Source organism: Heteronotia binoei, chromosome 13 (assembly GCF_032191835.1).
Source record: "Heteronotia binoei isolate CCM8104 ecotype False Entrance Well chromosome 13, APGP_CSIRO_Hbin_v1, whole genome shotgun sequence".
Lineage (NCBI taxonomy): Eukaryota > Metazoa > Chordata > Lepidosauria > Squamata > Gekkonidae > Heteronotia > Heteronotia binoei.
The window spans coordinates 14,544,743-14,571,611 of NC_083235.1; the positions used below are offsets into that span (position 1 = coordinate 14,544,743).

A 26,869-nucleotide genomic window follows, 5' to 3' on the forward strand; every position below is an offset into this window, starting at 1 on the left:
TGTGAAAGCCACACTGGCTCCTGAGCCGCAGTTTGGCCACCCCTGCTATAGAGCAAAGGAGAATGGGGGCACTGGGGAAGCACGCCAAGGGCACTTCGGGTCCACAGGAAGCCCCAGGACACTCTGCACAGAGCCCAGCCTAGCAGGTGTTTTTGGCACTGGAATGCTACAGGGAAGAGAAAACGAAGCACTGTTTAGAGAAGCTGGTCCTTTTAGCATCTCCACTGGAAAAACAACAGACAGCAGGTATACTCTATTTTCTGGTGCAGTGCAACAGTGACCCCTGCAGGCCAAACACCAAAATAATCACTCGTCGGCCTCAAGTTCCCCAAGGAGTTTTGGTCGTTGCGTCACAGTGAAACCGCTTGGAGGAAAGTTTTGCCAGCTTTATTATCAAATACATCAAAGAGGGAAGGAAGGGAATTCTCAGTCCTGCTGCTTAGCCCGGGACGCTTCCGCATTCGCCCGCAGGACGGCTCCAGGGCTTGGATAGGGGCGCTGCTGGAACAGGGGTCCGGCGGCCGTGGTGTCCGCGCCGGTCTTGGCCTCGTTGCGCTTGGGCAGCCCAGTAGACCAGGTCCCCCTTGGAGTGTGTGAGAGAGAAAAAGGATGTCAGAAACTCAGTCTCACGATGCCTCTCCCCCCGCTCTCAACACGACAGGTGGCAGCGGGGTTTCAAACCCGGCTTCTTTCGGATTCCAGTCTGCTGCGATGCTCAGGGAATCGAATGATTCCACAGGCACAGACAGCTTTAAAAGGGGATCTGTAGATTCACAGAGGAGAGGCCTACTGGTGGCTACTAGCCCTGATGACTACAGGGAAGAAAACGTGGCAGCAAGCCAAAAACAGGGGAAAAGGTGCTTTATTGTCATACAAAGCCCTTCTGGATTTTGTTGCAAATGCTTCATGAGAAAGTACACTTTGTACTGAACATTTCCACAGTAACAGACCTTAACTGCTGTGGAAAGGATCTCACACATTTTTCCTGTTTTGATTTCCTGCCTAAAGAGAACTTCCACGTTCAGAGGCAGTCAATCTCTGAATACCAGGACATGGAGACAGCATCAGGGGAATGCTTTGGCATCTCTATGCCCTGCTGTTGAACCTCCAGGGGAATTGGTTGGCTGCTGTATGAGACAGAATGCTGGACTAGATGGACCCCTGGTCTGATCCAGCAGGGCTCTTCTGATGTTCTTATGAAAGCCTCGGCCTCTCTGCCCTATTGTTGGCCCTCCAGAGGAACTGGCAAGCCACTGTGTGAGACAGAAAGCCAGACTATATGGACCGCTGGTCTGATCCAGCAAGGCTCTTCTGGTGTTCTTATGAAGGCCTCAACCTCTCTGCCCTGTTGTTGGGCTCTCCAGAGGAACTGGCGGGCCACTGTGTGAGACAGAAAGCCAGACTATATGGACCGCTGGTCTGATCCAGCAGGGCTCTTCTGATGTTCTTATGAAAGCCTCGGCCTCTCTGCGCTGTTGTTGGCCCTCCAGAGGAACTGGCTGGCCACTGTGTGAGACAGAAAGCCAGACTAGATGGACCGCTGGTCTGATCCAGCAGGGCTCTTCTGGTGTTCTTATGAAGGCCTCAACCTCTCTGCCCTGTTGTTGGCTCTCCAGAGGAACTGGCGGGCCACTGTGTGAGACAGAAAGTCAGACTAGTTGGACCACTGGCCTGGTCCAGCAGGGCTCTTCTGATGTTCTTGTAGATTCCCTACAACATTTAGTCCCATTCCTGTAATCTCCATCTTGAGAACACCCCCCACATATGCCCCCTCCCATTCGCAGCACACTGACCGTGGGGCATCCGAGTAAGCGCTGGGGTCCATGGGGTCCAGCTCCTCGTCCTTCCGGCTTGCTGTGAGGGGCACAAAGAAAGGCAGAGGAATTCAAGCCCTCCCTCACCTTCCAAAGAGCTTCCAAGCTCAAGGATGTAGCAGGCCCCCCATCCCTTCCAAGGATGTAGCATGCCAATCCCCAGGTGGGGGCAGGGGATCCCCATTTGGGAGGCCCCCCCCCCCGCTTCAGGGTCATCAGAAAGCAGAGGGGGGGGGGAAATCTGCTGGGCATTCCATTATTCCCTGTGGAGACCGATTCCCATAGGGCTCAATGGAAAATTGATCTGTGAATGGAAAACTGATCTGGGGCTCAATGGAAAATGGATCTGGGGCTTTGGGAGGGGGCTGTCTTTTGAGTTAGAGGCACCAAATTTGCAGCATAGCATCTGATGCCTCTCCTCAAAACCCTCCAAGTTTCAAAAGGATTGGGCCTGGGGGTCCGATTCTATGAGGCCCAAAAGAAGGTGCCCCTATCCTTCATTATTTCCAAATGGAGAGGAGGTGTTTAAAAGGTATCCAGAACTCCCTTCTGAGTTCAATTGTGCTTGTCACAACCTTGCTCCTGGCTCCACCCCCAAAGTCTCTTGGCTCCACCCCCAAAGTTCCCAGATATTTCTTGAGTTGGACCTGGCAACCCTACCCCCAAGCATATCGTGAAGGCTGTGAGCAGCTGGCAAGGCCCCCCCCCCCCTGCTCCCGAACGACCAGCTCTTACCCTTCTTGCTCTTGGGGTACGGGGCCAGCTCCTCCCGCCGGTGGTGCCGACGATCCTTTGCCTCCTCCCGCTCCATCTTCTCCAGCAAGCGCTCCGTTTTTTCCTCGGCGTCTGTAGGAGACAGGCCAAGGGGTATGCATTGGGGGGAGGGATTATTACAATGCTTTAAAATGCCCAGCCTCTCGTGGTTTAAGGTGGCTGATAAGAACATTTAAAATATTTTCAGTTAAAAGCTAAAATAAAATAGTAATCCCAAAATCTCTGCCCCCAGACAGTCTGCCGTTCAGCTCTCCCCTCAGACCCTGCAGTGTCTCTGGAAAGACTTCTGGAGTCCTGGCCCTGCTGGTGGACCTCCTGCTGGTGGAGCTCCTGCTGGTGGAGAGCCAGTTTGGTGTAGTGGTTAAGTGTGCGGACTCTTATCTGGGAGAACCGGGTTTGATTTCCCACTCCTCCACTTGCACCTGCTGGAATGGCCTTGGGTCTGCCATAGCTCTGGCACAGGTTGTCCTTGAAAAGGCAGCTGCTGTGAGAGCCCTCTCCAGCCCCACCCACCTCACAGGGTGTCTGTTGTGGGGGAGGAAGGTAAAGGAGATTGTGAGCCGCTCTGAGACTCTTCGGAGTGGAGGGCGGGCTATAAATCCAATATCTTCTTCTTCTTCTTCTTCCAATATCTTCTGATGGCACCTGGGTTTTGGCCACTGTGTGACACAGAAGGTTGGACAGTATGGGCCACTGGCCTGATCCAACATGGCTTCTCTTACGTGTTTGTGTCTGGGGCAGGGATGCTCGGTATTCTTGGTGCCTGGGGAAGGCAACAGTGGGATGGGGGCCTTCTGGAGTTCTGGCCCCACTGGTGGACCTCCTGATGGCACCTGAGTTTTGGTCACTGTGTAGCACAGAGGGTTAGACAGGATGGGCCATTGGCCTGATCCAACGTGGCTTCTCTTATGTTCTTAAAACTGCTAGTGGACCTCCTGATGGCACCTGGGTTTTGGCCACTGTGTGACAAGGAGTATTGGACTAGATGGGCCACTGGCCTGATCCAACGTGGCTTCTCTTATATTCTTAAAACTGCTAGTGGACCTCCTGATGGAACCTGGGTTTTGGCCACTGTGTGACATGGAGCATTGGACTGGATGGGCCACTGGTCTCATCCAACATAGCTTCTCTTACGTTTTTGTGTCTGGGCCAATGATGCTCTGTATTCTTGTTGCCTGGGGGGCAACAGTGGGATGGCTTCTGGAGTTCTGGCCTCACTGGTGGACCTCTTGATGGCACCTGGTTTTGGCCACTGTGTGACACAGAGTGTTGGACTGGATGAGGCCATTGGCCATGCTTAATAATCTGTGGACACGCATTACTGCCAGGTACCGATCCAATAACAACCATATCTTCTTTCTTCTGGACGCCTAGACCCCCACCCCTGCCCACTTATCCACAAGCCCTGGTTGCCAGCTCTGCAGCAACAGCCTACTCAAGCCACCTGCAAATCTCACCAAAACTGCTCTTCATTTTCTTGGCTGCTTTTGTGATCACAGAGTTGGGGTCACTGGGTGAAAGCCAGGAAACCAGGTCGGTCTCGATGTTCCAGTAGTAAGGAAAGCCACTGCAGGGGAAGACGAGAGAGGGTTTCATTCATAAGAACATAAGAAAAGCCCTGTTGGATCAGGCCAATGACCCATCCAGTCCATCAGTGGGGCCAGGACACTAAACGCCCTCACACTGTTGCCCCCCCCCACCAAAGCACCAAGAATACAGAGCATCACTGCCCCAGACATAAGAACATAAGAGAAGCTGTGTTGGATCAGGCCAATGGTCATCTAGTCCAACAATCTGTGTCACACAGTGGCCAAAAAACCCCAGGTGCCTTCAGGAAATGAATCATAGAGTTGGAAGGAACCTCCAGGGTCATCTAGTCCAACTCCCTGCATAATGCAGGAAACTCACAAACACCTCCCCCTAAATTCACAGGATCTTCATTGCTGTCAGATGGCCATGTAGCCTCTGTTTAAAAACCTCCAAGGAAGGAGAGCCCACCACCTCCCGAGGAAGCCTGTTCCACTGAGGAATTGCTCTAACAGTCAGGAAGTTCTTCCTAATGTTGAGCTGGAAACTCTTTTGATTTAATTTCAACCCATTGATTCTGGTCCTATCTTCTGGGGCCACAGAAAACAATTCCACACCATCCTCTATGCGAAAGCCCTTCAAGTACTTGAAGATGGTGATCATATCAAAATGGTATTCCAATCCCCACTTGAAGCTGTCTATGCTTGCAGCTGCCGCCACCTCCTGTGGCATTGAATTCAATGTGTTAACCACTCTTCGGGTAAAGAAGGACTTCCTTTTATCTGTTCTAACCCAACAGATAAAAGGAGTGCCCATGAATTCTTGTATTGTTATCCCGCGCATAATCTTGTAAACCTCGATCATGTCACCCCTCATAGCCAGTGCCGTCGTTTGCACCCATGTAGAGCTCCCTCAAGTTTTGGGGAAGAAACTCCTGGTCACTGCTGACAGTCTTACCAGATCGGGTCGACTACTTTGTACCAGTTCGGTGGCAGGTTTTCCATCCTCGTGGCTTCATAATCCACGTGGTCATCGTCGTAGTCTTCTGCAATGATTTCTTCCTCTGGCTCTGTTAAGAGAAGAGGACAAGTCAACATGAGAATTATGCTTTTTTTTTAGAATAAATGAATGAAGAATAAATATGCATTCACTGTAAAGTAAAGGTAGTTCCTTGTGCAAGCACCAGTCGTTTCCGACTCTGGGGTGACATTGCATCACGATGTTTTCATAGCAGACTTTTTACGGGGTGGTTTGCCATTGCCTTCCCCAGTCATCTACACTTCTCCCCCAGCAAGCTGGGTACTCATTTTACCGACCTCAGAAGGATAGAAGGCTGAGTCAACCTTGAGCCGGCTACCTGAACCCAGCTTCCACCGGGATCAAACTCAGGTCACGAATAGAGAGCTCCGACTGCAGTACTGCAGCTTTACCACTCTGCACCATGGGGCTCCTTACTCATTGTAAAGTCAAATATAAACAAATTGGCCTCATTATGAGCGTATTTAATATGTTTTTTAAAAATCGCTGCTAACCTAAAAGATCTCATTGCAACTTGCAACACTGAAACCATATTAAAAAGGTAAAAATAGCATAAGGACAGAAAACAAATATAAAACATTAACGTTAAAACGTTAAGCTATTAAAATATGTGGCTGGCACCATACCTCTAATAAATACAACCTAGATGTGCAGATTACGCTCCAAAGGTCAACCTGAACAATTTGGCCTTGCATGCCCTGCAGAAACTAAACAAGTCTGGTAGGGCACAGGTGTCATTCAAGAATGCATTCTGTAAGGTAGGGGCCAAAACTGAGAAGGCCCTTCCCCTGGTGACACTAATCAAGACATCCTGGGGACACGCACCTGCAAGCAACCCTTAGAGGAAAACCAAAGGGAACACGGGGGGTTGTAACAGGATCTAAGAGTTCTAATTTTACATTTCTGTCTAGTTTGATTATACTTTAGTATGAAATAAACAGCTGTCAGTGCTGAAGAAATACATATTGAGAACATTGTTTCTTGTCTCAAAACAAATGCTGTAAATTTATCCATAAGGGTAATGAGGAAAGGAAAGGTCCCCTATGCAAGCACCGGTCGTTTTCGACTCTGGGGTGACATCACAACTTTGTCACGGCAGACTTTTTACGGGGTGGTTTGCCATTGCCTTCCCCAGTCATCTACACTTCCCCCCCCCAGCAAGCTGGGTACTCATTTTACCGACCTCGGAAGAATGGAAGGCTGAGTCAACCTCGAGCCGGCTACCTAAAAACCCAGCTTCCACCGGGGATAGAACGCAGGTCGCGAGCAGAGCTCAGGACTGCAGTACTACAGCTTTAACACTCTGCATCACGGGGCTCTTTAAATTCACATATTAATTGTAAGTCTCTGTGTCTGATTCTATTTCTGCGATATTAATACTCTATATCAGGGGTCCCCAACCCCAGGGCCGTGGACAGGTACTAGTCCGTGGCCTGTTAGCAACCGAGCCATGAATTGTATAATTATTTCATTATACATTACGATGTAGCAATAATAGTAAGACGACATTGGATTTATATCCAACCCTCCACTCTGAATTTCAGAGTCTCGGATTAGCTCACAATCTTCTTTCCCTTCCTCCCCCGCAACCCTGTGAGGTGGGTGGGGCTGAGAGAGCTCTGACAGAAGCTGCCCTTTCAAGGACAACTCCTATGAGAGCCATGGCTGACCCAAGGCCATTCCAGCAGCTGCAAGTGGAGGAGTGGGGAATCAAACCCCGTTCTCCCAGATAAGAGCCTGCACATTTAACCCCCACACCAAACTAATAGAAATAAAGTGCACAATTGTATCATCTGAAACCATTACGCCCCCACCCTCCTCGGTCCATGGAAAAATTGTCTTCCATAAAACCGGTCACAGGTGCCAAAAAGGTTAGGGACCACTGTTCTATATGCAATAACTGATTTAGGAGACTTGCCATCCAGGAGGGGTTCTCACCGCCAGCCCAAAGTTAAGGATACAGTTTTAACAATTTCTGTTTTTAGCATCTGTCACGACTCAGGGGGGTCTCACCGATTGCTGCCACCACTCCGGGTTAAGGGTCTCCCTTGAGAAGGTCCAGAGTTCCCTCCCAAGCCCTTCCAGGCCTCTCTTAGCCTAGGGCAACTAACTGCTGTGAGGACCAGGCAGAGTTCACAACAGAAAAAAAGTTTAAGGTCAATGCAATAGAAAAATCAAGGTGCATAAAACAGTAAAAGGGGTGAAGGGAAAAATAACCAAATGCACTAACGCGTCTGAACTTACTGTCCCTATCTGTCTCAGTCAGACCTAGACTACTCACCCCACCTCACAGAGTAAGGGTCTCTCCCTGGCAGCAGCTCTTCCTCAGCTCTGCCTCCTAGGGAAAGAACACCCCCTTCCTGGGCTTGGCCTTTATATTCTCTTCCCAGGCCCCACCCCTCTCTGGCCCTATTTCCCTCCCATGCCCTCGCTACCAAATCAGAGGGACAGAGGGGATCCTGGGAGATGTAGGCTTTCCCCAGTAACTTCAAAGCAGGCTTCCCTGGGTCCTGCAGGCCTCGCTAGGCCCAGGATCATGACAGCATCCCCGGGAGAGTCCCTGGGGTTGGCAAAGGACACTTTCTGTACTCACCGGGCTCTACATGTTTCAGCAGCCCTCGCCTGGCCAGGCGGGACTGAAGCGCCACCGGCAACGGCATCCAGGACAACACAAACCGGGGCAGATGGACCAGCCTCTCTCCTGCACAGGCGTCCCTGTTTCCAAGCACACAACAGAGATCCCAGGCATTGCATCGCATCCTTGACATTATGGTCACATTGCTCCTTTCCCTCCCAGCTTTCTGAAGGGAACTCACGCCCTTGTCTCATCCTCCTGCACAACAACACGTATCTCCAGGGGTGGAATTCTAGCAGGAGCTCCTTTGCATATTAGGCCACACCTTTCATGTAGCCAGTCCTCCAAGAGCTTAGAAGGCTCTTTTTTGTAAGCTCTTAGAGGATTGGCTACATCAAGGGTGTGTGGCCTAATATGCAAAGGAGCTCCTGCTAGAATTCCATCCCTGCATATCTCCCAGAAAAAATCGCTATCTGGCTCCAGCCCCATTTGCAGCCTCTAAAGGAGCTTCCAATTCCCGTTCCAGCAGCTTCAATTGCAGGCACGCTTGCTGCTTCAGAAGAGCCTTTCCAGAACCAAACTGATCACCTCCACCAGATGGTTAACTCCAGCTTCATCCCTGTCTTATATCCACCACGGCTTTGCAATGTTTCACCTGCATGTCCTGTCTCACAAGATACGCTCTTTCAGAAGTCGTTAAAACTCCTCTAGTCAAGCAGGTACTTCATTATAAATGGCATCTGTTTAAATATAGATTGGTAATATCTGCCACAATATTATTTCAGATATCTTTCTGCATTTACCACTGGTCACATGTTGTTAACCACTGTGGATTTCCAAAGGAAAAACAAAACCTCTATTGGTTAAGGTACTCAAGTAGGCAATACTAAACCAGACCATTTTTATTACCTGCCTCATTAGTGCTAGCTAATTCTGATTGGTTGCTGCTAGGGTTGCCACCTCTTGGTTGGGAAATTCCTGGAGATTTCTGGATGGTGGAGCTGGAGTTGGGGGGAGGGACTTCAGTGGTGTATAATGCCACAGAGTCCACCTCCAAAGCAGCCATTTTCTCCAGGGGAGCTGATTTTGGTAATCTGGAGATTAAAGGTAATCCCAGGGGATCTCCAGATGCTGCCTGGAGGTTGACTACCCAACTGGCTGCCTCTTGAGTTCCTAAGCATAGAACCTAAATTAGCAAACCGGTTCCAATTCAGGCTACCAATGCAAAAGGCAGAATGAGATTAACAAAAAGAATGATTGGTAAAAGGCCAGTATGACAGTGAAAAGGCTGGATTAGACTCCTTCCTCCTGATGTGCTGGCTTTTTACATGGAGTGTGTACACACGAAAGCTTATACCTTGAATAAAATGTTGTTGGTCTTATGCCAGGGGAGGGATGGTGGCTCAGTGGTAGAGCATCTGCTTGGTAAACAGAAGGTCCCAAGTTCAATCCCTGGCATCTCCAATTAAAAAGGGTCCAGGCAAATAGGCATGAAAAACCTCAGTTTGAGACCCTGGAGAGCTGCTGCCAGTCTGAGTAGGCAAGAATGACTTTGATGGATCCAGGGTCTGATTCAGTATAAGGCAGCTTCATATGTTCATATGTCTTCTTTTCCCCATTTTACAAGTTTTGTTAAATTGCACAAGGAGAATTGGGGGAAAGGATCAGGGATAGGGTACAGAAAGTAAAAGAGTAGATTACAGTTATTACTACATTTAAAAAGAAAAGAAAAGGTATAGTTTATTGTACCTGCAAGTATTCATAATTAGTACATAAATATTACCTTTGAATTCTATAAACATTTATGACCTTTTGATATTATAAAATCCTACGGTTTTACAGAATATTGAATGAAAAATTCCAAATTCTTATCTATCATGTCTATCACCATACAAATGTTCATATGTCCTAAAGATGCCACCGGACTCTTAACTTTGTTGTGTCAGACCAGGGGTGGCCAAACTTGCTTAATGTAACAGCCACATAGAATAATCAGACGTTTGAGAGAAGGAAGGAAGGAAACTAGATGGAGGGAGAGGTTGAAAGAAAGCAACTTGGAAGGAAGATGGAGAGGTGGTGATGCATTCTCCAAACTGCTGGCTGGCTTGGAGAAGTGATTTAGAGACAAATGCCTTCTCCAACCCAGCTGATGTGGCGGTGGGGGCTTTGAGAGCCACAATTTGCCCCCGCCCCGCTTCAAACCAACACGCCTACCCACCTGGATCTATATCCCTGGAGGGTTTTTCCTTCTGCAGGGAGGAATAGCACACCAAGCCAAGCCCCTAGCTACGGCCTTGCACAGGCGGTGAGGTTCACCACCCCGGTGGGAAAAAGGTCCCAACAGCCTCCTCTCCTTCCAGCATCACCACCAACCCCGACTTTACCTGAGTCAAACGAAACCCTCGACCCTTTTCGGCCCTCAGAGGCCACCGTCCTGGTTCCTGCTCAGCGTGCCCCCTCCACTTGACGTTCCTCGACCAATCCGCGAGGACATTCCGTTTCGCCCTTGTCACGTGATTTAACTTGACTCCTTCCCTTTGTTATGCGATATTATGCTAGGATTCTGTTTTCCCCGCCCCGCTATTCCGAATACAGCCAATCAGAGATGATCTTGTTTTTTCAGACGCGATAAACTTTTGTCTCTCGCCTTTTAAGAGGTCAACGGGAGGGAGGCAAGAAAATCCCCGTAGAGACTTCCCCTCCGTCTCTTTCACGTGATCCGAACCGACCAATAGGAGAGTTCGACGCTATTAGTACGCGACTCTCGTTCCCATGTCTCCTTCTTACGTGACCGCGGAGGCGACGGCTGGGCGCGATGGAGGAATATGCCCGGGAACCTTGGTAACCGCGGGCGCTGGGGGAGGCTTGGGTAAAGGGAGGAAGGGAAGAGGTGTCAGCGGCCTCTGTCCCCTGTTCTCCCTCCACGCCGTGGGAGAAGCCCGGACGACTCCAGTTTCCTTTTGCCCTCTTTTGGGGACCTGGTTTATCTCAACCGCTTTTTCTATCTCCTCCCCCTTTCCCAGCTTGGGGATGTTTCGTATAGGGTTGCCAATCCCCGGGGGGGGGGGCAGGGGATCCCCCGGTTTGGAGGCCCTCCGCCCGCTTCAGGGTCATCAGAAAGTAGGTGGGGAATGTCTGCTGAGCACTCCATTATTCCCTATGGAGATCAGTTCCCATAATGGAGAATTGATCTGGGGCCCCTGTTTTTTTTGAGGTAGAGGCACCGAAGTTTCAGCTTAGCATCCGATGCCTCTCCTCAAAACACCCTCCAAGTTTCAAAAAGCTTGGACCAGGGGGTCCAATTCTATGAGCCCCCAATGAACGTATCCCTATCCTTCATTCTTTCTAATGGAGTGAAGGCATTTAAAAGGCGAGGGGGTCTCTTTAAATGTGATGGCCAGAACTCCCTTCGGAGTTCTATTGTGCTTGTCACAACCTTGCTCCTGGCTCCACCCCCAATGTTTACTGGCTCCACCCCTAAAGTCCCCAGATTTCTTGAGTCGGACTGGGAAACCCTAGTTTGGTACCTTCTGCTTCAGGGCTGCCTTGCCGGTCGAGTCCATTAATAAAGAAGGGGGGGGGAGGGTGATGATGCCCATTTGCTGTGAATTCTGTGTCTTTTAAAGCCCATATGTGCTCTTTGTTCTGTAGTCTTCTTGGGGCTGAGCCGGGCTTCTTTGGCCCAGCCTGACCAATTAAAGTTCTGCTTAGCCTATTGGTTTGCCCCAGTTTTTGAGCTGCTCACTAGGGTTGCCAACTTTGGGGGGGGGGAGATTCCTGGATATTTGGGTGGGCACAGTTTAGGTAAGGAAGGGCTCCAGCAGGGATGTTATGCTATAGAACCTACATTCCAGAGCAGCTTTACCCCAAGGCTGCTACTGTGTGTAGTCTGGAGATGAGTTGTAATTCTGGGAGAATGAAATCCACCACCTTGGCAAACATACTGCCTACTTCTGGGCAGCTCCCATAGTCTGAGCCTCAGCAAGTGAGATGGTGAGTCCACTTCTGGGTTGTGCCACTTGGAGCTGCATGATGGATTGCTTTTCCACACACCTGCAAACGGCTGGGGGTGGGGGGGAACCCAGTGTGCTGAGAGTTCTAACCTAACCTTTTCTATGAAATACTAATGTGTGATGTGTGGGTCTCTCGTCTTTGACGTGGTGGTAGTCTGAGATGTGAGCACTGAGAGTATCTGCTGTCTGATGTGCTGTTTAGCGATATGCAGAATTACCATCTCATTTTGCTTCCCCTCCCCTTTAAGAATGAATCAGGCATACTGCAAACCTAGTGGTGCTTACTTCAGCCTTCCATCTGAGTCCTCAGAATCCACAAGTTCTTCCCCACCCCTTCCTAGTATATTTAGATGGAAAACTGCCAAGGAATATCAAGGTTGTGACGCAAAGGCAGGCAATGGCAAACCATCTCTGAATCTTTCCTTAAACCTGTGAAGTTGCCATATGTCAGCTGTGACGATGGCAAAAAAACAACTGTGTATCACAAGATTTCCCTCCTGCTAGGTTGGGTTGCCCATAATCTATGTTGAGCAGGGCTTTTTTGGTAGAAAAAGCCCAGCAGGAACTCATTTGCATATTAGGCCACACCCCTGATGTCACCACTGTTTCACATAGGGCTTTTTGTAGAAAAAGCCCAGCAGGGATTCATTTACATATTAGGCCACACACCCTGACACCAAGCCAGCCAGAACTGCGTTCCTGCTCAAAAAAAGCCCTGATGTTTAGTAATTTATGACATAAACGAGGAAAAGGGTCAGCTTAATTTTTTTAATTGCCTGCTCGGTCTTTTGGAACTAAGTGAGCAAGTCTCAGTTCACAGCCCTCCCAAATAAGTAAGCATCTTGAATGACACATCTTTAGTCACATCTCACAGTTGCATTGTGCCCTTCCTATAAGAAATTTTGGGTACTCTGCCTGGGCTTACGCCATTTCATCCTTACAACAACCTTGTGAGGTAGGTTAGACCAGGGGTGTCAGACACATTTGTTATGATGGCCGGATCTGACATAAATGAGACCTTGTTGGGCTGGACCATGTTGAGTTGGGCCTTTGCCATGTTGGGCCAGGCCATGTGTGTTCCTATTTATGTATGGCTTTGCTCACTGTTATGGATTCCTCGTCTGATTAAGTGTGCTTAAGAGCACATGAAAGCTTACGTTCTAAATAAAAATTGGTTGGTCTTAAAGGTGCCACTTGACTCCTGCTTTATTTAAGATTAGGTAGCAGAGATAATAAATTTTATAAAGAACACAGACAGTCACAAATATATATTTTTTAAAACTGAAGACATGCTTAAAACGTTAGCGTTCATTTGTCTTAAAGATGCTTTCTTTGTATTTCTCCCATGGGATCCAGGGAACGGGGCAAAGGAAGCTCTGGCTCTTTCTTTCCTTTCCTAGGGGACTGGAGGGGGGAGCCTCAGCCAGTAGAAGGAAGAGAGGCTTGACTCAGTGGCTCTGCTGTTCAATTGAGAGAGCCTTGAAAAACAAGCTCTGCCTTCCCCCCTTCATCCCCAAGGGAGGAGCCTCAGCCAATGGAGAAAACAGGTTTTGCTCTGTAGCTCCTGTGCAATTGAGCAAGTCTTGCAAAAGCAAGCTGTTATGTAGAAAGAAGCAAGATATAGGGAGAAGGAAGCAGATGACAGCCAGTTGCTCAGGGGCCTGATAGGAGCCCTCTGGGGGCCTGATTCAGCCCCCAAACTGCATGTTTGACACCTCTGGGTTAGACTGTGAGAGACTTATTAGCCCAGTGTCCCCCAGTGGGTGTTATGGCTGAGAAAGAATTCAAACCCATCCCGTGCGCCTGCATCAGATGCTAATTTTGGGCAGGGGGAGCTCAACAGTATTCCCTCTTAGCTGAGTTAGTGTGAGCTAACTCACATTTTTTTCCATCTGTGGCTCACACATTTTTGTCTTAGCTCAGGAAGGATGGCCCCAGAACAAGCTAAGTTATGCAGCAGTCAAATCGCTCACTCCCAACTTTAATGCCAGTGGCACACAGTTAGAATTTTTGCTCAAGACTCTACAGTTTAGCATTTCGAAGCTCAGCATTTTGCACATCTGAGTAGTTGCCAAAAGAGGAGATGGCTGGACAGCATTACTGACACTAATTTGAGCAGACTTTGGAGGATGGTGGAAGACAAGAGGGCCTGGCATGACTTGGTTCATGGGGTCCCAAAAAGTTGGACTCGACTGTGCGACTGAACAACATTAGATGAAGTGGGCTCTGCCACAGTAAGACGCTGCATGCCACCTTCATTGTCCTGATTTTGTTCGTTGCTCTCTGACCTCTTTACTGAAAGGTTTCCTTTTCCTGGCATCACAGAGTCTGTGCTGAGCTCCTTTATTTCACAGCTTCCCGCCCCCCTCCCCCCATGGCCTGTGCTAACTTAACCTTCTCTTTCCTTCCGGCAGCCCTTGGCGAATTGTGGATGACTGCGGTGGTGCCTTCACCATGGGGATGATCGGCGGGGGTGTCTTCCAGGCTGTGAAAGGCTTCCGTAATGCCCCAGTGGTGAGTCCTGACTTTCCTCTTCCCTTACTTTTGAGTTTGAGGGCAAGTTTGGTGTAGTGGTGAAGTGCGCAGGCTCTTACCTGGGAGAACCAGGTTTGATTCCCCACTCCTCCACTTGCAGCTGCTGGAGTGGCCTTGGGTCAGCCACAGCTCTGGCAGAGCTGTCCTTAAAAGGGCAGCTTCTGGGAGAGCTCTCTCAGCCCCACCTACATCACAGGGTTTGTTTCCCCACTCCTCCACTTGCAGCTGCTGGAGTGGCCTTGGGCCAGCCATAGGTCTCGCAGGAGTTGTCCTGGAAAGGGCAGTTTCTGCCAGAGCTCTCTCAGCCCCACCCAACTTACAGGGGGTCTGTTGTGAGGGGGGAAGGGAAAGGAGATTGTAAGCCACTCTGAGACACTGAGATTCAGAGTATAGGGCGGGATATAAATCAAATATCTTCTTCTTTTTCCCACGTGACCAGGCTAGGAGGGAGCAGAGGAATCCAGGTTTGTTTGGGGGCCTGTCTTAAAACGTTTCCCTTCCTCTTATGTCAGTTTTCTTCTGGATTAGGTTACGTAGGCAAGGCTTGTCTTTTGACTTCTTTGCACAGAGTTACTTTTGACAGCTCGCTAGAAATAATAACGGTGATAATTCATAGCATCATAGAGTTGGAAGGTACCTCCTGGGTCATCTAGTCTAACCCCCTGCGCAATACAGGAAACTCACAATTACCTCCCTGGTGACCCCTGCTCCATGCTCAGAAGATGAGAAAAGTCTCCAGGATTCCTGGCCAAACTGGCCTGGAGAAAAAAATTGCAGGGTTCCTTCTGTTCTTGGCCTGCTTGCTGCATCCTAAAATGGCAGAGCCAGCACAGTGCAGCGGTTAAAGTGTTGGACTAGGACAGTGGTCTCCCACGAGCACCATGGATCCCATCGACCCCTTTTCTGGCACCCACCAAGTATTCTTAGAAAGCGGGAGGGACCAGGTAGGGCTTTTGGCCAGCAAGGCTTCTGATTGGCTATTGGAGATTTGATTGGCTGTGTAGATTTTTTTTTTTAAAAAAATGTTGCTTTGGCAGCAGCTGCCACCCAGCACAAGCATCTGCCCTGAGTGACTGACATTAAGCTGCAGCAATCATGTGGCGGGCTCCGCCTCCTGTAGCAGCCGTTTTCTTGCTGCGCCCATCATTCCATGTCAGAAGTCCAAATATGCCCTCAGGCTTCAAAAGACTGGGGACCCCTGGACTAGGATCTGGGAGACCCGAGTTCGAATCCCCCCCCCAGGCCACGAAAACTTGCTGGTGACCTTGGGCCGCTCACACCCTTGCAGCCTGACTTACCTCACAGGATTGTTTGTGAGGATAAAAACAGAGAAGATAAAAAAAATATTAATCTAAAACAGAGTTTCCCTCTCCGTTGTTTAGGAAGACTACTATCCAGGGCTGTTTTTGTAGCAGAAACTCCTTTCCGTCCTCTGATGTAGCCAGTCCTCCTGGAGCTTACAATAGGCCCTGTACTAAGAACCCTGTAAGCTCTTGGAGGATCAGCTATATCCGGGAGTGGGCGGCCTAATATGGAAAGGAGTTCCTGCTACCCAAAAAAGCCCTGCTACTATCTTAGAAACACAACTAAAAATGCAAGCTAGTGTCCAATTTACTAAGAAGTATATAGAAATCGGTCCAAATGTCCAAAACATGTACATTCAAGTCCCAAAGTAGTGTGGTGACATGCCAATCGATTAAGTACTTGTTTCTTTCCAGTCTTCATCAGACCTGGGACCAATATTGATTCAATTATATAGATTCTTTACACAACTTTCAAAAAAGAGGGACGCTCCAGCAGCAGTTTCACATCGGCTATAGCTCAGTATGAGGCTTCTTGAAAATCGTGTAAAGAATCTATATAATTGAATCAATATTGGTCCCAGGTCTGATGAAGACTGGAAAGAAACAAGTACTTAATCGATTGGCTTGTCACCACACCACTTTGGGACTTGAATGTACATGTTTTGGACATTTGGACTGATTTCTATATACTTCTTAGTAAATTGGTCACTAGCTTGCATTTTTTGTTGTGTTATCCATTATAGTGACCTCTCTCGGATTGCATACTATCTTAGAAAAGCCACGGAAGTGAATTCTCCTTTCCTTGCAGGGCGTTCGGCATCGGTTCAAGGGCAGCGTCAACGCCATCAGAGTCAGAGCGCCGCAGATCGGAGGTGAGGAAGGGGATGCGGTCATGGGACGGGAGCAGGGTGAGAAGTAGGCAGCATGAATCTACAGATGGCTAAAGTATCTCTGGCCAGTTTGCCCAGTCACTGCTTGAAGCTTGCCAGAGGGGGGAGCTCACCACCTCCCTAGTCAGCTGATTTCACTGCTGAACTAACTGTGCTACCAATAAATTGCATCCCTCCCCCCAGTAATATCCAGCCAGTACATAAGAGAAGCCATGTTGGATCAGGCCAATGGCCCATCCAACACTGTGTCATACAGTGGCCAAAAAAAAATTATATATACACAAACACACATATACACACTGTGGCTAATAGCCACTGATGGACCTCTGCTCCATATTTTTATCTAACCCCCTCTTAAAGCTGGCTATGCTTGTAGCCGCCGCCACCTCCTGTGGCAGTGAATTCCACATGTTAATCACCCTTTGGGTGAAGGAAGTACTTCCTTTTATCCGTTTTAACCCGACTGCTCAACAATTTCATCGAATGCCCACGAGTCCTTATATTGTGAGAAAGGGAGAAAAGGACTTCTTTCTCTACTTTCTCCATCCCAAGCATTATCTTGTAAACCTCTATCATGTCACCCCGCAGTCGACGTTTCTCCAAGCTAAAGAGCCCCAAGCGTTTTAACCTTTCTTCATAGGGAAAGTGTTCCAACCCTTTAATCATTCTAGTTGCCCTTTTCTGGACCTTTTCAGTTGCCCTTTTCTAAACCCATTCTTGTGAGTCCTCACCTCTGCTGCCAACAGGAACAGCTCCCCGCCTCCTCCTCTAAGTGACAGCCTTTCAAAGACTTCAAGAGAGCAATCGTGTCTCCCTTGAACCTCCTGTACTCAAGACTGTAACATTCCCAAGTCTCAGTCTTTCCTCATAGGGCTCGGTTTCCAGGCCTCGGATCATCCTCGCCACTCTCTTCTGCACCTGCTCGCTTCTGTCCACATCCCTTTTGAAGCGAGGCCCTCCAGAACAGCACGCAGCACTCCCAGCTCAGCTTGCCCAATGCAAAGTACATCGGGGCTATAACATCTTCCCCCTGTTGAGGCATACAGTTCTGGAGATACACTTGGAACTCCAGGCAAAGCCGGCACGAGGTTGTTCGGTGCCCCGTAGTGTCTGCTTTCGAGGGGCTCCAGGCACGATCCTCTCCCTGCCAGTTTCCATACTGCCCTTTCTTTACCCATCTCATTCCCTTTTTCCAATGCTGCCCACTCCTTCGCCAGCGAGCCTCAAATTCCGCCCCGTCTCGGCCCAGCTCGGCACGCTGCCCGAAGCACATTTGTGCGTTCAGAGCCGAGCATTTGGATTCAGCTTGGCATGGGCTCCGGATCGGCGTCGGTGCCAGTTACAGGCAGCTTCTGCGCCCAGCTGGTGACGCCACCTGCTCTCCCCGTTCCCCCCTTGCAGGCAGCTTCGCGGTGTGGGGTGGGCTCTTCTCCACCATCGACTGCGGCCTGGTGAAGATGCGGGGCAAGGAGGACCCCTGGAACTCCATCACCAGCGGGGCACTCACCGGAGCAGTGCTGGCCTCGCGCAGTAAGTAGCAGCCTTTGGCACGCTGGCAGCGCGACACCCCCGTCCCAGGCCCTTAGCTATGGTGGGACTCGGGGTGGGGAGGGGAAGTGGCTACTCCATTCCATCCCTGCTTCCATCTGTCTGCCTTAACCTGTGAGCGGAGGGGAGGAGGAGGGCCAGAGGGCAGCCTGGGAGTGGCCGGCAGGCTGGTGAGAGGGCTCGGCTCAGTGAAGAGTTGGATGGAGTTGGTGCCCCCCTCCCTTTCCAGTAATGGCGGCGCCTTACCTGCTTCTTCGGAGTGGCATTCTGCACAGGCCCGTAGCCAGAAAATTTTAGGTGGGGGGGCACAGAAAAAAATTTGGGTGGAGGGCCTCCCCCCCAATGGCCCCCACTCTCTCTGCCGCCTCTGCTCTGGCGCCCCCGATCTCCCTGCTGCTCTGGCATCCTCCACCCCCCTCCATGGGGAGAGCCAGTTTGGTGTAGTGGTTAAGTGTGTGGACTCTTATCTGGGAGAACCGGGTTTGATTCCCCACTCCTTCACTTGCAGCTGCTGGGATGGCCTTGGGTCAGCCACAGCTCTCATAGGAGTCGTCCTTGAAAGGGCAGCTTCTGTCAGAGCTCTCTCAGCCCCACCCACCTCACAGGGTGTCTGTTGTGGGGGAGGAAGGGAAAGGAGACTGTGAGCCGCTCTGAGACTCTTCAGAGTGGAGGGCGGGAGATAAATCCAATATCTTCTTCTTCTTCTTCCCTGTTGCTCTGGCACCCTCTGCCTCCCTCCGCGGCGCCTCCCCCTCCCTCGCTCCTGCTCACCCACCCGGTGAAGCAGCGAAGAGGAGGTACCTGAGGCTCTTTCAAGGCGCCCCAAGCAGCACTGAGGCCGGCGCTGAGCGCGTCAGAAAGCCGGTATAGGGACCGCTGGCCTCGGTGAGGCTTTTCCCACCAATCAGCTGATTGGCGGGGGGGCACCTTGAAAGAGCCCCAGGAGCCGGCGCTTCACCGGGTGGGTGAGAGGGAGGAGGAGGCACCGCGCGGAGGGGGGCAGGAGCCACCAGAGCAGCGAGGAGATCGGGGGCTGCCAAAGTGGCGGGGAAAGTAGGGGCCATAAAGGTTGTGGAGGAGGCTGGGCCTCCCCCCTCCCGTGGCTATAGGCCTTATTCTGCAGCAGGACCACAGCTGGGGGGGGGCCTCTTCCATGTAGGGTGGGTGGGAGCAGGCAGCCCCCCCAGTTCCTAAATTTTTTTAAAGTATGACATTCGTGATGGGCCCCTGTGGCTGCGCCCACCCACCTAAAATTGTATCCCCTGTGCCCCCCCCAGTCTAAAATTTTCTGGCTACGGGCCTGCTCCATCCCTTCCCATAAGAATGCCAGAAGAGCCCGTCTGGATCGGACTCTCCGGTCCAGCATCCTGTTCGCACAGCGACCCACCAGTTGCCTCCGAGAAGGCCCCCAAGTGGGAAAACTGAAACAGCGTCTCCCTGTCTGTGCTTCCCAGTGAATGATTTAAAGGTCCGTGGTGCCGGTGGGGGTAGATATCCAACAGGGTCAGTAGCAAAGTTCCCTCTAAGCTGCAGAGTCTCGTGAGCAATAGTTTTGTGAGCAACTGGCCTTAAAGTTGTGAACTCCTGCGTCAATTAGTGTGCCCTGGGGGGGCCATCTTTCCTGAGCTAAGACGAAAAGGTGTGAGCTGGAGGCTAAAGATCTGTGAGCCGGCTCATGCTAACTCAGCTTAGAGGGAACACTGGCCAGTAGCCATTGCTAAACTCCTTCCTCCATGAATCTGTCCGGCTCCCTTTCATAAAGCCTTTCAAGTTGGCAGCTCTCGCCACATCCGGTGGCAGTGAGTTCCACGGCTTAACTGTGCGTTGAGTCCTTTTGTCTGTTCTAAATCTCCTCCCCCCCAGTCAGCTTCAGTGGGTGAGCCTGGTTGCAGCGTTCCCTCTAAGCTGAGTTAATGTGAGTTAGCTCAGTTTTTTTAGCCTCCGGTTCACACATTTTTGTCTCAGCTCAGGAAGGATGACCCCAGAGCACAATAATTTATTCAGGAGCTCACAGCCATTAGCTCACAAAGTAGAATTTTTGCTCACAAGACTCTGCAGCTTAGAGGGAATATTGGTTGGGACCAGTGTTCCTTCTAAGCGTGAGCTAGCTCACAGATTTTTAGCCTCCGGCTCACCCATTTTTGTCTCCGCTCAGGAAAAATGGCCCCAGAGCAAACTAATGTATGCAGGAGCTCACAGCTTTCATGCCAGTAGCTCACAAAGTAAAATTTTTGCTCACAAGACTCCACAGCTTAGACGCAGGGGTGCCGAATTCATTTGTTATGAGAGCCACATCTGACATAAATGAGACCTTGTCGGACCGAGCCATGCTGGGCCGGGCCATGTATGAACCTATTTAAGATTAGGTAGCAGAGATATACATTTTATAAAGAACACAGACAAACATATTTTTTTAAAAACTTAAAACATGCTTAAAAAGTTAGCACTTGTGGGTCTTAAAGGTGCTTCCTTTGTATCTCTCCCATGGGATCCGGGGAACTGGGCAATGGAAGCTCTGGTTCCTTCCTTCCTTCCCCAGGGACTGGGGTGGATGGGAAGGCTCAGTCAATAGAAGGAAGAGAGGCATGGCTCAGTAGCTCTGCTGTGAGATTGAGAGAGCCTTGCATAGCAGGAAGCAAGAGAGAGGGAGAAGGAAGCAGATGACAGCCAGTTGCTCGGGGGCCTGATAGGAGCCCTCCGGGGGTCTGATTCGGCCCCCAAACTGCATGTTTGTCATCCCTGGCTTAGTGGGAGCATTGCTGGGTTGTTGTATGACTTGGAGAGAGAAAAGCATCTCTCTCTCCCCCTCCCTCTTCCCCCCGCCCCCCATTTCTGTGTTTGAAAGCTAAGTCAGAGCTTTTATGCCCATTATTCTTTCCCTCCCAAGGTGGGCCACTGGCCATGGTAGGCTCAGCTATGATGGGCGGCATCCTGCTTGCCCTGATAGAAGGCGTCGGGATTTTGCTAACGCGATACACAGCCCAGCAGTTCCAGAACCGTAAGTTGGGGCTAACGGGGTTGTCAGCAAAGAGAATTCTCCTAGAAGGGAGCAGAAAGGACTAATAATCTGTGGTGAAGGGATGGTGAGGGATAGTGGCTCAGTGGTAGAGCATCTGTTTTAGCAGAAGGTCCCAGGTTCAATCCCCGGTATCTCCAACTAAAAAGGGTCCAAGCAAGTAGGCGTGAAAAACCTCAGCTTGAGACCCTGGAGAGCCACTGCCAGTCTGAGTAGACAATACTGACTTTGATGGACCGAGGGTCTGATTCAGTAGAAGGCAGCTTCATATATGTTGATATATGAAGGGAAGGTTGTGTGGGGCATTCCTCAGGGGCCTCGGAGCAGAGCGTTTGAAGACAGGCCGCGGCTCGCTAGCAGAGCGTCTGCTTTGCACACAGGAGGTCCCAGGTTCAATCCCCGGCATCGGTTGTTTTTTTTTTAAAAAAAAACCCTAGTTGATAGGCAGGGTACCCTCTAAGCTGAGTTAGTGTGAACTCACAGATTTTTAGCCTCCAGCTCACACGTTTTTTGTCTTAGCTCAGGACACACTAATTTATGCAGGAGCTCACAGCCTTTAATGCCAGCAGCTCACAAAGCAGAATTTTTGCTCACAAGACTCTGCAGCTTAGAGGGAAAATTGGTTGGGACCAGTGTTCCCTCTCAGCTGAGTTAGCGTGAGCTAGCTCACAGATTTTTAGCCTCCAGCTCACCCATTTTTGTCTTCTCCCAGGAAGGAGGACCCCAGAGCACACTCTTTGATGCAGTCGCTCACGACTTTCATGCCAGTAGTTCGCAAAGTAGAATTTTTGCTCACAAGGCTCTGCAGCTTAGAGGGAATGTTCGTGATAGGTGATGGATAGCCCTATCTTGTCAGCTCTTGGAAGCTAAGCAGGGTCAGCACTGGTTAGTACTTGGATGGGAGACCACCAAGGAATACCAGGGCCGGGATATAGAGGCAGGCAATAGCAAATGACCTCTGAACATCTTTTGCCTTGAAAACCCTACAGGGTCACCGTAAGTCAGGTGTGAGTGGACGGCATTCTCCACCGCAACACAGGGAAGTTTGCATAGCCCCCTGAGTCGGTGCCCAAAGACCATCAGCAAAAGGCGTTTTAGTCGCTGAGAGCGTTTGATTGACACTCTGATTGGCATTGACATTCTCAGGTTTGGCTCCTCTCCCTCCCCCATACCGCTACATCACTCCATTGATTTGTCTGTCCTAGATTTGCATCTTGCTCAGACCAGCTCTCTGGTTTTAACTATCGTTCTTGGCTCTTTATATTGCATTGGATGCTAGCATTGCTGTTTTCACTGCGTGCCTGTTTGTTATGGCCTGCTTGGTTTGAAGTATGCTAGCAACTTCAGGGCTCGGGCGAAAGGCAGGCGACGGCTGTCCTCGTAACACGAATGAAAACAAAACGAATGCTGTCGCCTGCCTGCGCTTGAACACGATACGGTCCATCCTGCCCTCATTAGTAGTTAACCTGCCTCTTTCCCACCTTGCGTAGTTCCCAAGGAATTGTTCTGCGTTCGGGCGCAGAAGCCTTGGACTGGGATGAAAGAAGGCGAAATCTGATGCTTTCGGGGGTGGAATTCTAGCAGGAGCTCCTTTGCATATTAGGCCACACACCCCTGATGTCGCCAATCCTCCGAGAGCTTACAAGGCTCTTTTTTGTAAGCTCTTGGAGGATTGGCTACATCAGGGGGTGTGGCCTAATATGCAAAGAGCTCCTGCTAGGATTCCACCTCAGCTTACCCTGAATACTGACATTGCTGGGATTGCGAAGCCTGTGCAATTCCCCCTCCCCCCAACGGTCATCTCAGAATACATCCCTTTCAACGCACGAAGCTGCCCTTTACTGCAGAAGACTTATAGGTCCATCCAGGTCAGTGTTGTCAGTCTGTTCAGACTAGCAGCAGTTCTCCAGGGTCTCAGGTGAAGGACCTTCATATCTCCTGCTACCAGAGCCAGTTTGGTGTAGTGGTGAAGTGCATGGACTCTTATTTGGGTTTGATTCCCCACTCCTCCACTTGCAGCTGCTGGAATGGCCTTGGGTCAGCCAGAGCTCTTGTAGGAGTTGTCTTTGAAAGGGCAGCTGCGGTGAGAGCCCTCTCAGTCCCACCCACCTCACAGGGTTTTATTCCCCACTTCTCCACTTGTGGCTGCTGGAATGGCTTTGGGTCAGCTGTAGTTCTTGCAGAGTTGTCTTTGAAAGGGCAGCTTCTGGGAGAGCTCTCTCAGCCCCACCCCCCTCACAGGGTGTCTGTTATGGGGGAAGGAGATAAAGGAGATTGTAAGCCGCTCTGCGACTCTTGATTCAGAGAGACGGGCGGGGTATAAATCTGCAGTCTTCTTCTTCCTTAATTCGGTGGTTTTTCAACCATCGGTCCATGGGCCAGCACCGGCCTGCCAGAAATTCCTGCCGATCCATGAAAGGAGAGAATATGAATGGCATCTCCCCCTCGCCCCATGTGAAACTCTCCCCAACCTCCCTCCTGCCAAAGTTGCTGGGATGGGCCGGCTGGAGGGAGGGAGGCAAAGTTTCTTTCCAGCCCCCATCACTGATGAAAACCGAACGGAGAAACCGAATGGGCGTCAGTGCAGTGCTTCGTCTCTTGGGAACAGCACCGCAGCCATGGTTATCAAGCATTCTTGCAAAGAGGCAACAGGGGTTTCGCACTGGCTTTCTTTGAATTAACGTATTGCTCTCTCAGAAATTTCAGTTGTATTTTATGGTTTTTAAGAACAGAAGAGAAGCCACGTTGGATCAGGCCAATGGCCCATCCATTCAAACACTCTGTCACACAGTAGCCAAAAATCCAGGTGCCATCAGGAGGTCCACCAGTGGGGCCAGGACAATAGAAGCCCTCCCACTGTTGCCCCCCCAAGCACCAAGAATCCAGAGCATCACTGCCCCAGACAGAGAGTTCTAAGAGCCACTGATGGACCTCTGCTCCAGATGTTTATCCAATCCCCTCTTGAAACTATCTATGCTTGTAGCTGCCGCTACCTCCTGTGGCAGTGAATTCCATGTGTTAATCACTCTTTGGGTGAAGAAGTTTATTTCTGCCTTAGTGGTCCCCGAAATAATTCTCCTATTTCTACCAGTCCTCAAGTGTAAAAAGGCTGAAACCTGCTGCTTTAACTGGAAGGACCGGGGATCGAACCTGGGACTTTCTGCATGCAGGCAGAGGCCCTACCACTGAGCCACGGCCTCTCCCCTTCACTTTGTCCCTTGTGAGCGAAAAACTGCAGTTATAAAGAGGAAACAGGTGGAGGGTTTCTGCAGTGGTCCCCAGGGCAGCAAAGTATCCCCATCAGTCTGCGACATCTGCCAGTCAGTACCCCATGAGGGTGGGAGGGTGCAGTGCCCAGGGGTTCCTTGCAGCTCTGCCAGGGGCTTTCTGACATGTAGAACTTCCCTCTCTGCAGCTTCTCAGCTCATCCAAACTGCGGGCATCTTGCTCAAGATTCTATAAACGCATGCCAAAGTCGCACTGCCTTCCCACGGCGTCTGGCACCCTCCCCCGGCCCTTTTGTAGGTGTAAATTTCAACCTGTTTCGAAGGCCAGGGGGGTACGTCTGTCGCTTCCTCTCTACGTTAATCACCCTCGCCCGAGTCCACGCTTCTCCCCCTCGCTGCCGTGCAGCGGTCTCTGTTGTTTTCTTTCCCAGAGAAGAGTGGTCCTTAGCAGTGCTCCCTCTAAGCTGTGGAATCAGTGAACAACAATTCTACCTTGTGAGCTGCTGGCATTGAAATTGTGAGCGAGCGATCTGGCTACTGCATAAATTAGTTTGTTCTGGGGCCAGCCTTCCTGAGCTAAGATGAAAAATGTGTGAGACAGAGTCTAAAAAACTGTGAGCTAGCTCACACTAACTCACTCTAGAGCAGGGGTAGCCAAACCATGGCTTGGGAGCTACATGTGGCTCCTTCGCACATATTGTGTGGCTCTTGCAGCCCCCACTGCCCTATTGACCAGCTTGGAGAAGACATTTTTCTCTTTAAATTACTTATCCAAGCCAAGCTAGCCAGTGGTTTGGAGAATACATTTAAAGTTTAAGTTTCCTTCCTTCCTTCCTTCCTTCCTTCCTTCCTTCCTTCCTTCCTTCCTTCCTTCCTTCCTTCCTTCCTTCCTTCCTTCCTTCCTTCCTTCCTTCCTTCCTTCCTTCCTTCCTTCCTTCCTTCCTTCCTTCCTTCCTTCCTTCCTTCCTTCCTTCCTTCCTTCCTTCCTTCCTTCCCTCCCTCCCTCCCTCCCTCCCTCCCTCCCTCCCTCCCTCCATCTATTTGCCTACCTGTCTTCCTGACTCGAGGCTCTCAAACATTCACGTCTTGCGGCTCTCAGACATCTGACATTTATTCTGCGTGGCTCTTTCATTAAGCAAGTTTGGCCACCCCTGCTCTGGAGGGAACATTGGTCCTTAGCTCTAGCTCCCCATCTCTTCCTCCGCCCGACCCAGCAGAAACGGTTGCACTGTATCGGTTTGTTAAAGTTTTCTTTGTCGCTCCCCCATTGGCTCACTAAGCTTTCTTTCTGTCTTTTCCCTCCCACCTCTCAGCCAATCCTTTTGGAGAAGACCCCAGCCAGCTGCCTCCCAAAGACGGCTCACCACCTTCAGGATACCCAGGCTATGGACAGTACCAATGATTCCGTGTGGAGCTGGGCTTCCTTTGGGGGTTTTTTGTAGGGCAGGAATTTCCTCCAGAAGCTATTGAAGACTGTAACCTAATAACACTCAAAAGATGCGTTGGAGGGATTTAATTCCTAGAGTCTTCTTCAGGGGAAGGGTACACCAAGAGAGGAGAGGGGAGCACGAACAGCGTGACATCTACCTCTGCAGGGCCTTGGGGGTACTGGAATTAGGGCATTGTCCACACGCGGAAGGAGCCACAGCCTCTGTAGGAATAACTACTGAACATTGCAGGCTGACGTTACTTAGTTTGCAGGGTTCAGGGGTTCCGGCAGCAATTAATTGACCGGGATGAAAGCTTCGGCAGGGTTGTTTTTCTTAGCTTTTCATGGGGATGGGGGCATTTGTTGCTATGTGTGTCAAGAAGACCTTCCCAGCTTGGTTCCCCAAAGCCTACAGGTGACCCGCGAGTCTGTGCCTTGCTTTCCTGGAGCGCAACACCTCCGAGAGTCTTGCGGAGAGAGGGGCTAAGGCAGCGGCGAGCATCGGCCAAGATCTGCTCAGCCCACCGACGGGGTGGTCTTTTCTTTTTTACCTGCTTGTTCAGGACTGCAGAAAGGGGCGAGGCGCGGTCAAGCACCCGGAACGTCACAGCGGGTAACTGAGGGGGGCCGCGTGCAACTTTGGGAATGTCCCGTGTGGGCCTGTTGTACAGCCAAAGGTTGACCTCATCGGGTGATGCGCTGACCTTGGGTGTCTTAAGCGGGGTAAATCAGAAGGAGAGCCAGTCGGGCCCTCTGCCTGCCTGCGGCCCCCTCCCACCGCGCATATAACGACCCCCGCCCTTGGTTTTCGATTGATATGACCCTCCCAGTGTGACCCCAACTGCCATTTCCCCCCCAAAGAACGGCGGCTGCAGTTCTATACGCTGGTAAATTTGGCTCCCAAGGAGGCCCGGCAGCTTAGTACGACCTGGTTTTTTAAAAACTTTTTTTTCTGTGAAACTTGTTAGGGAGGGGTGTGGACTGAAGCTTTAGTCAGCCCCCTACCCCACCCCGCGGTCTTTCCAGGAGCCTCTCTTTGACTGCATATCCCCCCCCAAGCTTCTTATAATTGTATTGCAAATCCTTGGAAAAAAGAAGAAAGACTTGAACGTATTCTCTGTTTCAGGTGTAAATACAAACTGACTTGCTTGATTTCCGTCCCAGAGAGTTTAATGAGGT

The 26,869-nt window shown here is 50.5% G+C and overlaps 2 protein-coding genes across 4 annotated transcripts; one reads left to right on the plus strand and one right to left on the minus strand.

Moving 5' to 3' along the window:
- Positions 1 to 371: 371 nt before the first annotated feature.
- On the minus strand, positions 372 to 10,355 carry PQBP1 (polyglutamine binding protein 1). 3 transcript variants are annotated; one of them, XM_060252415.1, is made up of 7 exons: positions 10,113 to 10,355; positions 7,747 to 7,868; positions 5,073 to 5,184; positions 4,046 to 4,155; positions 2,550 to 2,660; positions 1,794 to 1,854; positions 372 to 583 (listed from the first exon to the last, which is right to left on the minus strand). In XM_060252415.1, the coding sequence occupies exons 2-7, from the start codon at positions 7,811 to 7,813 to the stop codon at positions 427 to 429; spliced, it is 618 nt and encodes a 205-aa protein (XP_060108398.1). In that variant the 5' UTR covers positions 7,814 to 7,868; positions 10,113 to 10,355; the 3' UTR covers positions 372 to 426. The 3 variants fall into 3 exon arrangements, with proteins under 3 accessions (XP_060108398.1, XP_060108399.1, XP_060108397.1); XM_060252416.1 differs by having other exon boundaries at positions 9,947 to 10,142; XM_060252414.1 differs by lacking the exon at positions 10,113 to 10,355 and having other exon boundaries at positions 7,747 to 7,914.
- Positions 10,354 to 26,842, plus strand: TIMM17B (translocase of inner mitochondrial membrane 17B). The gene is made up of 6 exons (XM_060252417.1): positions 10,354 to 10,569; positions 14,156 to 14,255; positions 16,389 to 16,452; positions 17,872 to 18,000; positions 20,906 to 21,016; positions 25,575 to 26,842. Exons 1-6 carry the CDS (start codon positions 10,544 to 10,546, stop codon positions 25,661 to 25,663), a joined length of 519 nt encoding a protein of 172 aa, XP_060108400.1. The 5' UTR covers positions 10,354 to 10,543; the 3' UTR covers positions 25,664 to 26,842.
- The last annotated feature ends 27 nt before the right edge of the window (positions 26,843 to 26,869 follow it).